Source organism: Suricata suricatta, chromosome 12 (genome assembly GCF_006229205.1).
Source record: "Suricata suricatta isolate VVHF042 chromosome 12, meerkat_22Aug2017_6uvM2_HiC, whole genome shotgun sequence".
Classification (NCBI taxonomy): Eukaryota; Metazoa; Chordata; class Mammalia; order Carnivora; family Herpestidae; genus Suricata; species Suricata suricatta.
In genome coordinates this window covers 31,231,093-31,244,798 of record NC_043711.1, presented here as the reverse complement: position 1 = coordinate 31,244,798, position 13,706 = coordinate 31,231,093, and the positions used below count along the sequence as shown (strand labels likewise).

Here is a 13,706-nt window from a genome sequence, read left to right as displayed (position 1 = left end):
GCCCTAACTGCGTGCACAGCCACCTGTTAACAAATAACTGTGACCACTGCCACGGCAGAGGCAAACAGAGCAGGGAAGGGAGTGGATAGGCATGCAATAATGGTGATCACTGGTGTGGATTCTGTGTCTCTAGACATTAAAGAAATAACATAACAAGAAGCAAATGAGAAACACAAGCAGTTCTTGAGATAATAAGTATGAGCAGGAAATGGTGGAGTAGAACGATGTGGCATTCAGATGTGGGGTCTTTTTCTTACTCATCTTCCTGTCTTCTGTGGTCAGAGAGACCATATTAATAGTAGTCGATAAAAGTGAAAAGGGCACTGTGGAAGAGGAGGAATCTTTGACATATATGTCTGCTCTGTGGATTGCTCTGTGACCTTTGGAAAGGAAAACTCTTTGCCCATTCACATGGGTAAGCTGTTGCCTAAGTCCTTCCTTCTCTCAGCAATGCCTATGTTAGAACGTTAATCTTAGATTCCGTTAGTTGATATCCACTTAAAAAAAAAACTTACCTTTTTAACCACATGTTGGGGGATATTCTAAAAGATTCTGCTGAATAGAAATAGTTGTAGTGGGGGTACCTGGGTGGCTCAGTTGGTTAAGCATCGACTTCAGCTCAAGTCATGATTTCACAGTTTGTGAGTTCAAGCCCTGCATTGGGCTCTGTGCTGACAGCTCAGAGTCTGCAGCCCACATTGGATTCTGTGTCTCCCTTTCTCTCTGCTCCTCCCCTACTCATGTTCTGTCTCTCTCTCTCCTTCAAAAATAAATAAACATTCAAAAAAATTTTTTAAATAAATAGTGGTAGTATTGATAGTGAACGTGTGTCAATTTTGACACTTTGCGACCAAAGACCCAGGAGCTCCGTCTGTATGCATCCTCCGCTTAACTGTAGTGCACCTCTGTTGAATGTCAACTGTGCTGTTGTCCCCATTTCACAGAGAACACATCTGAGCTGAGAGAGGTTAAATCATTTGCCCCAGATGGCACTGATGTAAAATGGCAAACGGCCTGCCAGTCCCGCACTGCCTGATTTCCAAAGTCTGTGCCCTGAAACGCTGTATTTTAGAACCAGGCGAAGACAAGCAGTGATCTTGTGTTTCCCGTGCTGGCACTTGTGCACATCCACCCCTTGGAACTTGTTCTTAGCTGGTGGCTTCCACCAGGAGGTTGTTACACTCACTCTTGTTCATACCACTGTCCGTCAGAGCCAGAGGTGGCAGGATCCATGCCTCCCTTGCTGACCCCTGTTTATCGTGCTAGCTCTTTGTGAGTGGGACTAACGTAGAATAGTGAGAATCAGGAAGACTGGTTGGTCATGTTGCTGAACAGCAGCAAGAACACCAGGATTTGGCGACAAACCCCTGGGGTGACAGTGTTCTGTGCTGGGTACGGGAACTCCTAGTCCTGGGTGCCCATTTGTTCCCTCTTGCTTTGTCACTGCCAGCATGGTGCGTCTCCTTTTCTCTTGTGCTAAATTTATAAGATAAATAGATGGTCTGGATAATCTTCAAGATGCCGTACAGCTCACACATTTGAGAGATTAATCCTCTGTGAATTGGCAGACCCAGATTTCCATTCATGGCCACGCAAAGAGCCATTCATCAGGGAATGGAAATAATTGTTCTCCATGTGACATCAGCCAGGCCCCAAAGGGTGAATAGACCCTGAAAAATGGCCAAGAGAAAATCAGGGTATGACTTCAGCCCAACAGAAATCTGGCCCTTTATTTATGTGATCGTATATTCGGACTGGAAGCATCTTTCTTCCCAGGGTCCCAAAGATGTTATGAAAAAAGTAATAAAGTCAGAAATACTAATACTGTATAGACACTGTTTCCCTGAGCAACTAAGGAATCAGAGGCTTATAAAATAGTCTCAGGAGACATTCCTTTGAGGTCCTTGCTCCTTGTCGTAGCCTTGGGTAAGGATAGGTGAGCACCTTTGTTTTCTTAGCCAATCCCTTCCTGTAGTATAGCTTAAGGAGGAAAGTGGTGGTTCTGGAGGGGGACCTGTTTGAAAGCTAACCCTGCTGCTTCCTGGCTTTGTGTCCTCGGGCAAGTGCTAGCACCTCTTTGTTTCTCTTTATCTGTAAAAAAAAAAAAAAAGGAATCCTCATAGTATCTGAGTCACAAGGTTGCTGTTGGGATTAAATGACAGAAGCCAGTGTCCGTCAGCCCAGTTTTCCATTCAATAAAAGGTAGCTGGTGTGATTTCCAATAGTTCTGCTCTGACTGAAAGAGGGGTCCCTGAGAGGCCTTTTTGCATCTAAATAACTTGTGCCAAATCAGTTCAGCATTCCCACTGTGGGTCAGGTTCCGGGTGGTTCTTTCTTTGTGACATTTAGGAAAACATGACATTTAGTTTGTAGCACACTTCTGTGATGCCTACAGATTTCATGTGTCCATTCATTCCTGCGATTATTTGCTGGCTGCCTACAGTGTGGAAGGCAGGATATAAACGCGTGTGAGTGGCAGTTACTTTCTTCTTCCTCTGTGGCAAGCCCACGTGGTTTTCCAGGCCCCACACTGAGCCGTGTTTGAAACTCCGATCCCTAAGCTGAGATCCTTGTGCTCACGTTCTGGCTTCCCCGGGAACGGCATACGCAGGCCGGGTTTGCCTCTCCCACGGGTCCCCCGCTCACGCATACACACTTCATGCCTCGCGTCCTTTCTGACCGTATATACTCTGCAGGTGAGGTCTGACTATGTGTTTTCTTAAACAAAGTCCAAATGAGACTAGAATCAGAAAGAGTTTGTTGTTAGTAAAAGATTCAATGGAACATTTTTTAAACAGAGAGATTTAGATGTTACTTTCACATCTTCTGGAATCACACGGGAAAGGCACGTAACGATTAGAACAAGATCCTTCCTCAAAACTGAACTCTGTTCACCAGGCTCAGAGTGACGGTTCGCTACCCGATTGGCCAAAATCCTCCCATCAGGACAGTCGTGACTTCACTTGGTAATGGCCTGCAGTCTATGTCCTTCCTCTCAGGCTTTCAGCAATTCCTTACCTGTTGGCAGCCAGTCCTGGGGTTGAAAATATGGGCTAGTTGATCAGCGTCCTCCGTAGCACATCTGCCATGAACAGAATGTTTCTGTTTATGTGACTGTGTATTTGCAATAGAAGTGTCTTTCTTCCCAAGATCCTAAAGATGTTATGAAGAAAGTAATGAACATTTTTCTCGTGTTTTCTAGATCCCTTGGAGTTGGAAATCGCCTAGATATACAGAGCAGTGCCAGAATCTGCCAGGGCTGTTCTCTTAGACCATCCATTAACCCCCATATAGCATCTGCTATAACTTGGCAGTCCTAGTGTATACTTCAGTCCCTCTGGTGCTTCCTCTAAGTTCCAGCATCCCCTAGGCCCATCGAGAAGCTTCCATCTGGTCAGATTCTGTGTGCACCCCTGTCCTCCAGCCTCCACTTCTTATCCTTCTTAGATCCTTATGGTGTCCTTATCAATTCCATGAGCTCCTCCATCTTTATACGGACATTCAGATTCACAGCTGCCTTGGCAACGCGGGAATCTCCCTCTCTCTAGGTCCTCCGCCCTTCTCATCCTGGCAGACACACTGAGGTTGTTTGCTGGCTGGCTTCTTGATGTCTGAGAGACCACACACCTCCTCCATGTAAGTGAAAGGGCAGAAGGAGGGCATCCCGAATGCCATCGGGAGCACGCCAGACCCTAATCAGCACTGTAACTAGGGCTACCCCTGAGAGAGAGCAAGCCCAAAGTAGAGATTATGAGCAGGCTGCCCATGCCTTGAGGACATTGTTTCCACCAGAAGAGTTGAAATGTAAGGATGTCAAACTCTTAGACCTTATCGAGTAGAATGCTTTAAGACAGAGGCTGAACAAAGCTTCTCCTTAAACATCCCCTTTGAATGGCCTCAGAAACAAAAGCCCCAAAGACCAGGCATTTGGTATACTGACCTTAATGTTTCTTTCTTTCTTTTTTTAAATTCTTTTAATGTTTTTCTTTATTTTTGAGAGAAAGAGAGACAGAGTGTGAGTGGGGTAGGGGCAGACAGAGAGGAAGACAGAATCCGAAGCAGGCTCCAGGCTCCGAGCTGTCAGCATAGAGCCCAAGCGGGGCTCAAACTCACCAAATCACAAGATCATGACCTGAGCCAAAGTTGGACACTAAATTGACCAAGCCACCCAGGTGCCACCCGACCTTGATGTTTCTAAGTCACAAGCAGAGGTTATACAATTGTTTGGGAGTGTTGTACAAACCTGGGGAGAAAGCGCATTCTTAAACATGGGTTGTTTCTCCAGCAGAACAAACGTCAGACTCCAACTGGCAATTTAGAAGGTTAGATCCACCGCACGTTTAAGGATTTAAACATTCTCCAGAGCAAGAACCCTCAGACGTGTATCTAACAGATAGCACATAGTGGTATCTGAACTTTACTACTAAATCTCAGTGATGCACATTGATGCAAAAGTCAGTGCCTGGAAAAGGACTGGAAATGATCAGATGGAAATTTCCCTCAGGCTAGAAGATCTGAAACGTGTGTTTATTTGATTATCAAAATGACAACTTCTGTAGAGAAACCATAATAGACCCACTAATGAACCTGTTAGATATGAAAATTTCCATAAGCAGCTGCTTTTCTTCATTGGTAAGTTAGAAAGCATGAAATTAAAAGTGTATTTTATGTTTAGTTACCTCGAGAATTTCCTTATCACTTTTAGATCTTCATTTAAGGCAAATAATATGTGCAGTGAGTCACGCTGAAGTATTGCATTTTTTCTCCAAGTCGGTTCTATTCAAATTCCCAGATAAGAAAAATGCACATAAAAATGGGGGGGATGGAGCTAATCTACATGTTAACAAGATTTTTAAGGCATCGTGTTTGGAAACTACTTCATCCATTTTCATTTCATGGGCAATAGATGTTGGTTGCACAGGAGTGCCCCTCAGATGAATTTGTATCAGTGATGTTGTTGGATAATTTAACTGTTTTCCTTGTGTTGTCATTGTTCTCAATGGACATCCATCCATCTGTGTTGGAATCAAGTGGGGAGAGGTATATAGAAAGCATTGTGATTACTTACACCAGTTTGGAAACACTAGTTATCTCCAATAATAGTACCTATCTCTACGGTTATTAGGATGAGTAAATGAGATATTGCATGTACAGTGTTAGAGCAGTGCCCAGCACATAAATGAATGCCAGAATACTGGGCCTTCTCTCATTCTGCCTCTGTAAGTTCCTGTCTACTTTTAGACTGTTGCTCTGATGCCATGCAGATTACTGAATTTGTCTTTTCACCAACTCTCTTTCCTGCCCCCCGCCCCTTCATATTAAAGGACAGCTTGCTTGGGCTCTTTGTATATTGAAACAATTGTCCCTATAGGTGGATTTGTTTTAAGTTCATCCATGTTTGTCTCCTTCCCGTCATGCCTGTTTCTCTTCACTAAGCACATTTTCCCACCCATGAATCTATATCTTTCAAGTTCAGTCTTCTTCCTACAGATAAATACATCCTTGGCTCCCAGGGCTGTTTTCCCCTCCCTGTAAATGTCATCACTATCTACTGCAAACCTGGGAATCCCTCCTGAGTCTGCTTTCTCCCCTGAACCCCATAGCTGGTCCACCAAAAACTGTCATTTCTACCTTAAAAAAATATGTCTTAAGTCTACCAACTTCCCCCACCCCAATACTCTGCACCCTAGTTAGAATCACCATCTCCTCGGGGCGCCTGGGTGGCTCAGTCGGTTAAGCCTCCGGCTTCGGCTCAGGTCAGATCTCACGTTCGTGGGTTCGAGCCCCGCATCAGGCTCTGTGCTGACAGCTAGCTCAGAGCCTGGAGCCTGCTTCCAGTTCTGTGTCTCCCCTCTCTGCTCCTCCCCCTCTCATGCTCTGTCTCTCTCTGTATCAAAAATAAATAAAACTTTAAAAAAAAAAAAAAAAAAGAATCACCATCTCCTCTTGCCTGAACCAGTGCAGTAACTCTTCTGAGCAGTTTTACTGTTTCCATTCGTGCTGTATTCCCATCCATTACCCTTTCAGTAGTCAGGGTAGAAATTCTGACGCAAAAATCAGACCATGTTTTACCCTGATTTAAAACTCATCTGTGACTTACCAAATCCAAATGTACTATTATGCCCGTGAGCTCTGCACGGTCTGGCCCTGGCGGAAGCTTTGGGATCCCTCCTGCAACCGTGTCAGCCTTCGAGCACTTCAGAGCACTCATCTCTGTTAATAGGCAGGCATTTGTTTTCATCAACATTGCAATGTTTTGGTTAACACTGGCTTGTAAGCTCGTGAGGGTGGCGAGTAATCACTTTGTTCACTACTATATTTCCAGCCCTTTATATAATTTTTGAAACTTAGTAGTTGCTTCCATGTTTGTTGAATAAACACAAAGGAACTCATCCCAAATTCCAATTGTGCCCCTTTGTTGTTTATTTGTCAAAAGAAAGTTTCAAAGTATTAAGATTAGTCACTTAACAGTAGAGATTATGCTGTATGCAAGTCTTTAGACTATTGGTTTGTAGGAATATTTCTAGGAGCTTCATTTTAAAAACCTCCCAGAATTTTCTCCCAAGTGTTTACATACATCAAAGCGCCGTAGGTTGAAAGACAGGTAATTTTGTTTGGGTCTGAATATTCAAATCGGGCTCCTTTCTTCCACACTGTATGGTCTATTATGATTTCCAGAATGACAACTCCAAATCATAATACTCTCATAAGGTGGAGCTCAAATGAAACCAGCATTGTTTCCATTTCCTAAAGTAAAAAGTCAGAGCCAAACCTATTAATATACATATTTCAAAATAACCTATTAGCTACTATTGAAATCTTTATAATGATTTGTCTCTACTAGAGAAAGAGGTCTGGCACATTTATGAATGATATAACTTCGAACATGCTTCATAATAGTGGTTGAATTCATACTAGGCTACATGTTTTACATGATGCTATTCATCTATTAGGCATAAAAGGGCACTTTGGTAATTTAAGTTAACAAAATCACGAAGTTAGTGAGGGAAATACGAAATACTGAATCGAAGGAAATGACACTTGAATTCTATTTCCATTGCAGTTTCACATTTTGTTCTTCATTCTTAAACTCGTTTCCCTCTAAAAGTCAAGAACGTTATATTGGGAAGTAATGTGTCTTGAAAACCTGAGCCAGCAAGCTTATGATCCAAGTGGTAATGACTTCTGTAATCGCTAATGAGGCAATGGACGTCGAATATCTCAGTGCACTCACTGGGGCAGCCTCTTGCCTGTTCCCCAAGAAGCTGTCATATCAAATTTTTGTCCTGACTCCATGGGCACTTTGATTCCTAAACCTTTCTGAGAAACCTAATCTGAAATCAAAGTCAAGTTTCTTAGATGTGGTCAGACAAGGTCACATTTAAAACAGTTCAGTGAATTTGCAGATCAAAGTTGAAAGGTAATGCCTCCCTCCCAGCATTGGCACAGACTTACCTGCTAGCTTACCTTTCAGTTTCTAACATGGCTTTTTCACCTCCTTCCCAACGGGCTGGGAAAATGAGAGTTGATCCTCTGAAAAATGGTAGAAGAGTTTCCTTAAATCATTTAATTGGGAAATTGGACACAGTTGTATTTTGGAAATGCATGTTTATCCACAAGGCATTTTGTGGGAGATGTATCTTGATCTTGCATAACATGAGATGTGCAAAAGGAATCCTTTCTAATTCATAGGAAGACATTTAAAAATCAGAATTTCATGGGAATTTCAGGTTCATTGGCTTTATTTTTTGGCCACAATTGTTAGGATTTACCTTCACTCTTGACAGAACCCAAAATACTATGCAGGATTACTGCTGAGATGCTACAGACATTTTTTTTTCCTTCTCCTAATGCTAGCTTCTTGCTGTGTAGAGCCTTGAGATGTTACTTAAATGGTGTTGGAAAAGGGGGGATGGTGACTCTCATTAGGTGTGATCTTAAGATCTCACGATGCAGGTATTTATCAAACTCCATGTGATAAAAAAAACAACTACAACCTTGCCGTTGCTTTATATTTCAGTGTTCTGTCTCTTGTGGTCGAGGGCATAAACAACGAAAAGTTTACTGCTTGGCAAAAGATGGAAGCCATTTAGAAAGTGATTACTGTAAACACCTTGCTAAGCCAAATGAGCACAGAAAGTGCAGAGGAGGAAGATGCCCCAAATGGAAAGCTGGCGCCTGGAGTCAGGTGAGCAATGCTTCTCCTCTACCATCGCTTCCTTACCTGGGGCCACGGGGCTGACACGTGTGTGTCAGTTGTGTTTCTCTGCACAGGTGTGGTTTTTTCAGAGGGGAGCATGGGGACGGGGAGGGACAACTCTTTCTGTCAGGATAGCTGTTCCCTGCGAGACCCTGGGCAAGTGGATTCCACCCTTGGTGCCTTGGAGGATAGCTACGATCAGATGGTTGTGAGGATTCATTCTAAGTAGGAGCAGATGTAGATGTCAGACATCTAGCACAGAGCGGCCCTTTATTACTTCGCTGATGGCATTTTTATCATCATTCACCACTTAAAAAAACACGAACTCAGATTACAGTAAACTTGACTCTGGTCACCTGGCAGGAACTGGGTCTGAATTTACCTTGAGGTTCTTAAAGAGAGGGCTTCCGGTGCAACTTAGTAGCAAATACTTCTCTGCTCTTTTGCTTACATACAACAGAGGTGGGAGAAGGAAGTTCTCTCTCATTTGCTAGCTATGCGACCTTGGCTGACCTGTGTAACCTTCCTGAGCCTTCCTATAGCTCTTATGAGGATTTAATGCAATAATGAATGCCAAGTACTTAATTCAGAGGTCTTAAATCTAAGAGGCTTTCAAGAGTAATATTTTGTTTGGATGAATGTGATGTGTGTATCGGACGGGGAAGGGGTAAGTACCCAAGAAACTGCAGTCAGACTCCACTAATTCTAAACATTTGATAATCTAGTCAGGATCTGGGTGAGAGAGTTTCCCTGCTGGATTCGAGGACAAAGAACTTCGGAAGCTTCTATTTACCTGTAAACAATTGATGTGTGAACTAAAGTCTCTCACACGTAACCCTTGAAGCTGATCTTACACTTGTACATTTTCTCAGCATGGCTGAAGGTGCTTACTTAAAAGTAATAAGGTGCAGGGCCACCTGGGTGGCTCAGTCAGTTAAATGTCAGACTTCGGCTCAGGTCACGATCTCACGGCTCATGAGTTTGAGCCCCACATTGGGTTCCTCGCTGACAGAACGGAGCCTGCTTGGCATTCTCCCTCTCCCTCTGTCTCTGTCTCTGACTTTGTCTCTCTCTCACTCTCTCAAAATAAATAAAAAACTTAAAAAAAATAATAAGATGCAGATTCATATATTCTGTATGTAATGCTGGCCTTCCCCTCCATTGATTTGCCCCAGTGAGGTTTTACTGAATTTGTGGTTCTCCTGTGCAGTGGAGAATCATGCAGCTGGCCCTAAGAATCAATAGAAAAGTAGGTTCAAGGTTGACACCCTCTAGATTTGGCTGTTTCAGAGCCTGGATCTTGATTCCCTAAAGCATTCAAAGAAACTTTGGACAGCTGCGTTAACATGAGGAGGTGTTGGGAATCCTCCATTATGATGTGACTAATGGAAAGTTCCTCCAACAATGCGAATTTTTCTTAAATGCTCTGAGCTGTCATCATTACCCCACATGCCCCCCCTTCACTCCCACCATAGCCACTTCACAGAAATATAAAACATGACCTGCATCATTCCCTAGAGAAGTAGCCCCGTTCTTCTCAAGGTCTTTATCATAATGATCATGTGTGTTTGTGTTTTGTTTTAATTCAAACAATCAAAGCATCAGTGCCCAACCAGAGCTAGTTCCTCTTCTGGCTTCCCTAAGGGATCAGATTTCAAGACAGTGGTTCATATTGGTCATCCTTAATGGTTTGTCTCAGTGACTGCTGTCATCTGTAACTTCTAGCCCTTTTATTTGGGGAGCTATTCAACTCATGTAAAAGCCTGCTGCTAACATTATTTAAGATATTGCCCTAATTAGCTTGTCCTCTTGTAGACTTTCATGCTCTGTTGCTTTTCTTTATGTTGCTTGGCCTCTACTTATCTATTTGCATCATGCCCTGAATATTAAGTTTAGAGCATGGAGATGATGCTCATTTTATAGGCCAATGTATTCAATATAGAGACAATTAAAAGAATCTTTCCCTTTTTATTGGTAAACACAGAGCGAGTTTTAGCCCAGTATTCTGTGATCTGTGAGTCCACAAGTGCTTACAAAGCTGGGATGATTAGGTTCGAACCCTGTGGGCTTTTTTGAACATAAGGTAATAGGATTATCAGAAAAGACTGCACCTGTTCAAAATGATTGCTTAGGAAAGTCTAGTCACCTTTGTAGAAAAATGGAAGTAAACATGGTCATGTAATGGTCTGTGGCCAGCTTTGAAATCCCCTGATCTGATTTGTAGAAATGAATTATAAAAGCAGGCAAGACAAGGTGTTGCATGAGCACAATCTGATTCACTGATTCATGCAATTTAGAAATATGCCTGAAAATAATCAGACACAGAGGTTCATGGAGAAAGATGGTCTGCATGGTTAAAGGTGATTGGCTTACTAATGATCCGGTGGTAAACAGAAATGTCCCTGAGGCAGGGATGGGGAAGCATATGATTATCCATTTGCAACAACGTTTGGAAGATTTTATATCTGGTTCTTCTGTTTTCTGCTGTAGCTATCTTCTAGTCATCTCTTGTTCAAGGTAGGAAGAAGAATGAGTGTGATTTCTCATCATAGCGAAATGTCTGATGATGACAAGACATATAGAATATTGGGGTTGGAAACGGGTGTGCTGTGTTAAACTTCATAGTTTCGCCTTCAAAATTGGTGCTTTGAGATTTCAAGTGAAATGTTTCATTTCTACATTTTTCAAGGATCTTGAATTTGTCAAGGAAAATTTTCCAATAAAGGAAAGCTTTTATTGGAAAACATCCTCACTAAAATGGTAAAGCATTTTTTAGAAGTTCAAGTTCAATTTGTATAGATTCTTTTGATTATGAGATGAGGGATGCACATGAAATTTCAAGACAAAAATCAGCATCGCTGTCTTGATTCAGTTTGATAAATGTGAAGGCTCTCTAATCCCATGAAATAGAAGCACTCCAGAGTAAAAATTGTTTAATCTATCCTATTCTTATAGAAAGGCTAATAAAAAGTGGAGGTCAGAAAAAAAAAGAATAAGTGAGCAGATTAGAATAAAAGCAACACTTTATCTTTATTCCTCAATCATGAATTCCCTAGTTGATTCATTCATTCATTCATCAGTCCTGAGATGCATGCACTTTAACCTCTCTGTTCTCAGAATGGGTCTAGGTTAAGGGAAATAACGAATTTTTAAAAACTCTTCACTGTTAATGCCAAAACAGAAACTGGCAAATTGCATTATGAATCCACCAGCCATTTTTGGTGAGGACTTTTTTTGTAATTACAATGAGAGCAGCTTGGTTATGATGTTTGATTCTAAAGTATTTTGCAAGTGCTTAATGCAGAAACACAGCAAATGTGTAGCTTATGTCCTTTGAGAAATCAAGGAAACCATATGCACACAGTCAGTGATGAGAAGAAAGAGAGTTGCTTTGGTGCTTTGAGCTCTCCAGTATTTTGTTTTTGAACTGTAAGCACTGATGTTGAATTGTTTGAATACGGGTTTCTCACCCACACTCTTGCTGACGTAATACAAAAGACTGCATCATATTAGCACCATATTTTAAAACTGGAAGGCAAATTCTAATCCACAGTAGCTATTGTATACTGCCTAGGGCAGAATTTCCTTTGGCTGTTTTTTCATTTTGTTTTTGCTGGAGTTGGAGTAATTATCTCTGTTATTTGCTGTATTTGTGCAATATCTCCCTAAAAGGTTTATTAGGAAGTATAAAGATGTGTGCAATGCTTGGCATGGAGCTAAGCCCTCAACTAGGGGTGATTTTGTACTCTGGGGACATTTGGCGATTTCTGGTGTTGGTTGTCACAACTTGGTGGGGGCGGGGCATACAACCGGCATCTGCTGGGTAGAGTCCATAGATGCTGCTAAACCTCCTACAATTGATAAAACAGCTCCCAGCAAGAAAAAATTATTTGGTTGAGAAAACCTAGTACAGAGCCTGGAACCTAGTAAGTACTTAGTTAATGGTTGCTATTATCATTGGGACTGTTATGTATTAAAGTTTGTTCCCAGAGTTCTTTTTCAAGCTGGTGCCTCCTCTAAATAATATCACCCCCGTAATTTCAGCAGTAATCCTGGAAGAATTACTTTCGGAATTCTGGAAGAAACTATGTAAAATACTTTCCAGTTTTCAAGTATATATGATTCCCCATACATCAGAAGGTACATAGAGATTCTTATTATCTGTGGAAATAAGTGTCAGGTTCCCCCTTCAAGTTGGTGAGGTCTGCACACTAGCTAGCCTTGCACAGGACAGAGAGCAGAGAGAGCAAACATAGCTCCCAGCTCAGTAGTTCAGAACTAAAAACACCTACTTTCAAACCTGCGCATCCTGGGCGGGAAGGACGGCAGAGAGAGACAGCTCGACCTTTTCCCCCTGCAAACTAACTAAAACATGTACTGGAGAGAACAAGAGGCATTAAGCACACACACGTGCGCACACCACCGCCCTCGCCACCTCCAGGGTCATGCAGAGGTCTTTTGGTTGCTGTTTTATTCATGGGGTTTTCATACAAATCTCCCAGAATCTGCTAAGCAAACCTGACTGGCTCTGGATGCAAATCATTGCCCCCCACTCCCCTCGAGACAGCGCAGGGAGAAAAGTTGAGCACAGAGGCTCACCCTGATGCAGCGGACTTGGTTCGGAACAAAGATGATCATACGTGCAGCATTCAGAAAGGCAGAGCTCATACTTCCCGTGTCAAAACTTTGTTTTTTTAATTTCACACCTGGCTTTGACATTATAAAAATCGGAGGCCACACTAGGGTATTATATAATTGAACTTCCCTGGGTCTTTGCCTTTTGAAAAATTATTGAACACTGTAGGAAGTGATTTTTTTTAGTATTGGATACCTATGGCTCTTAATACTTTGCCTTCGTTGAACCACAAGTAATTCGCTCCGTAACAATAGCATCAAAAAGAGGTTTCATTCCTTAGAGCTTGAATAGTCAACACTCAAAAGCCTTTAACATTTTGTCCTTTTTCTTCAGATTATTAAAACATTATAAGACTTTGAATATCGATCAGCCCTATGCTGTGCTCAAATTCATTTACCTAATTGTTCTTTGTCTTCTTTGTATTTCCATTTTGATACACTATTCTGGAAATGTATTCTTGTATACGGAAGGCCCCAAATTCAGATAGCGGTAGAGTTTTTAGTTGTCATCGTCTATGGTTGATGATGATGCTGTTGGAACATTTCTGTCGTTCATGGGGTGACACTGCCAAGTAACAGCTCATTCATTTCCAGGGTAATCAGTGGGAAATACTATAATGTAGCTCCCGTGAGCGTTACATGGTCATTCTCTGTAGACAAGACCATTTCTTGTCTTCAGGGGCCCTCCTATTCCACCCAGGACACAATGACTTTAAAAGTCTGGTTCCTTCTGGGTCACAAACTCATTCAATCCAATTAATACAATTAAGCCCAAACAATAGCAGCTATGTTGCCTCAAAATATTTCCTTCTCTTTAACTAGCTTTGATGTGACCATTTGAGCTCCTGCCTAGCATAGACTCATCTGAAAT

The 13,706-nt window shown here is 42.0% G+C and overlaps 1 protein-coding gene and 1 long non-coding RNA gene across 8 annotated transcripts in view; one reads left to right on the top strand and one right to left on the bottom strand.

The window, feature by feature from the left end:
* The window catches only part of ADAMTS9 (ADAM metallopeptidase with thrombospondin type 1 motif 9), a 161,532-nt gene that overhangs the window by 108,899 nt on the left and 38,927 nt on the right, over positions 1-13,706 (top strand). The window contains exon 29 of the mRNA XM_029917014.1: positions 8,021-8,188. Coding sequence (XP_029772874.1) covers positions 8,021-8,188 — 168 coding nt within the window. The remainder of the gene's footprint in view (positions 1-8,020; positions 8,189-13,706) is intronic.
* LOC115273760 overlaps positions 1-13,706 on the bottom strand; it is a 31,268-nt gene that overhangs the window by 15,785 nt on the left and 1,777 nt on the right. For 2 of the 7 annotated variants that reach the window (XR_003900930.1, XR_003900925.1), the window contains exons 3-5: positions 7,468-7,533; positions 6,578-6,747; positions 6,101-6,213 (exon numbers count right to left, since the gene is read on the bottom strand). This is a non-coding gene — a long non-coding RNA (uncharacterized LOC115273760). Of the gene's footprint in view, positions 1-6,100; positions 6,214-6,577; positions 6,748-7,455; positions 7,534-13,706 lie in introns of all 7 variants that reach the window. The other 5 variants (XR_003900929.1, XR_003900927.1, XR_003900926.1 and 2 more) reach the window with 4 other exon arrangements.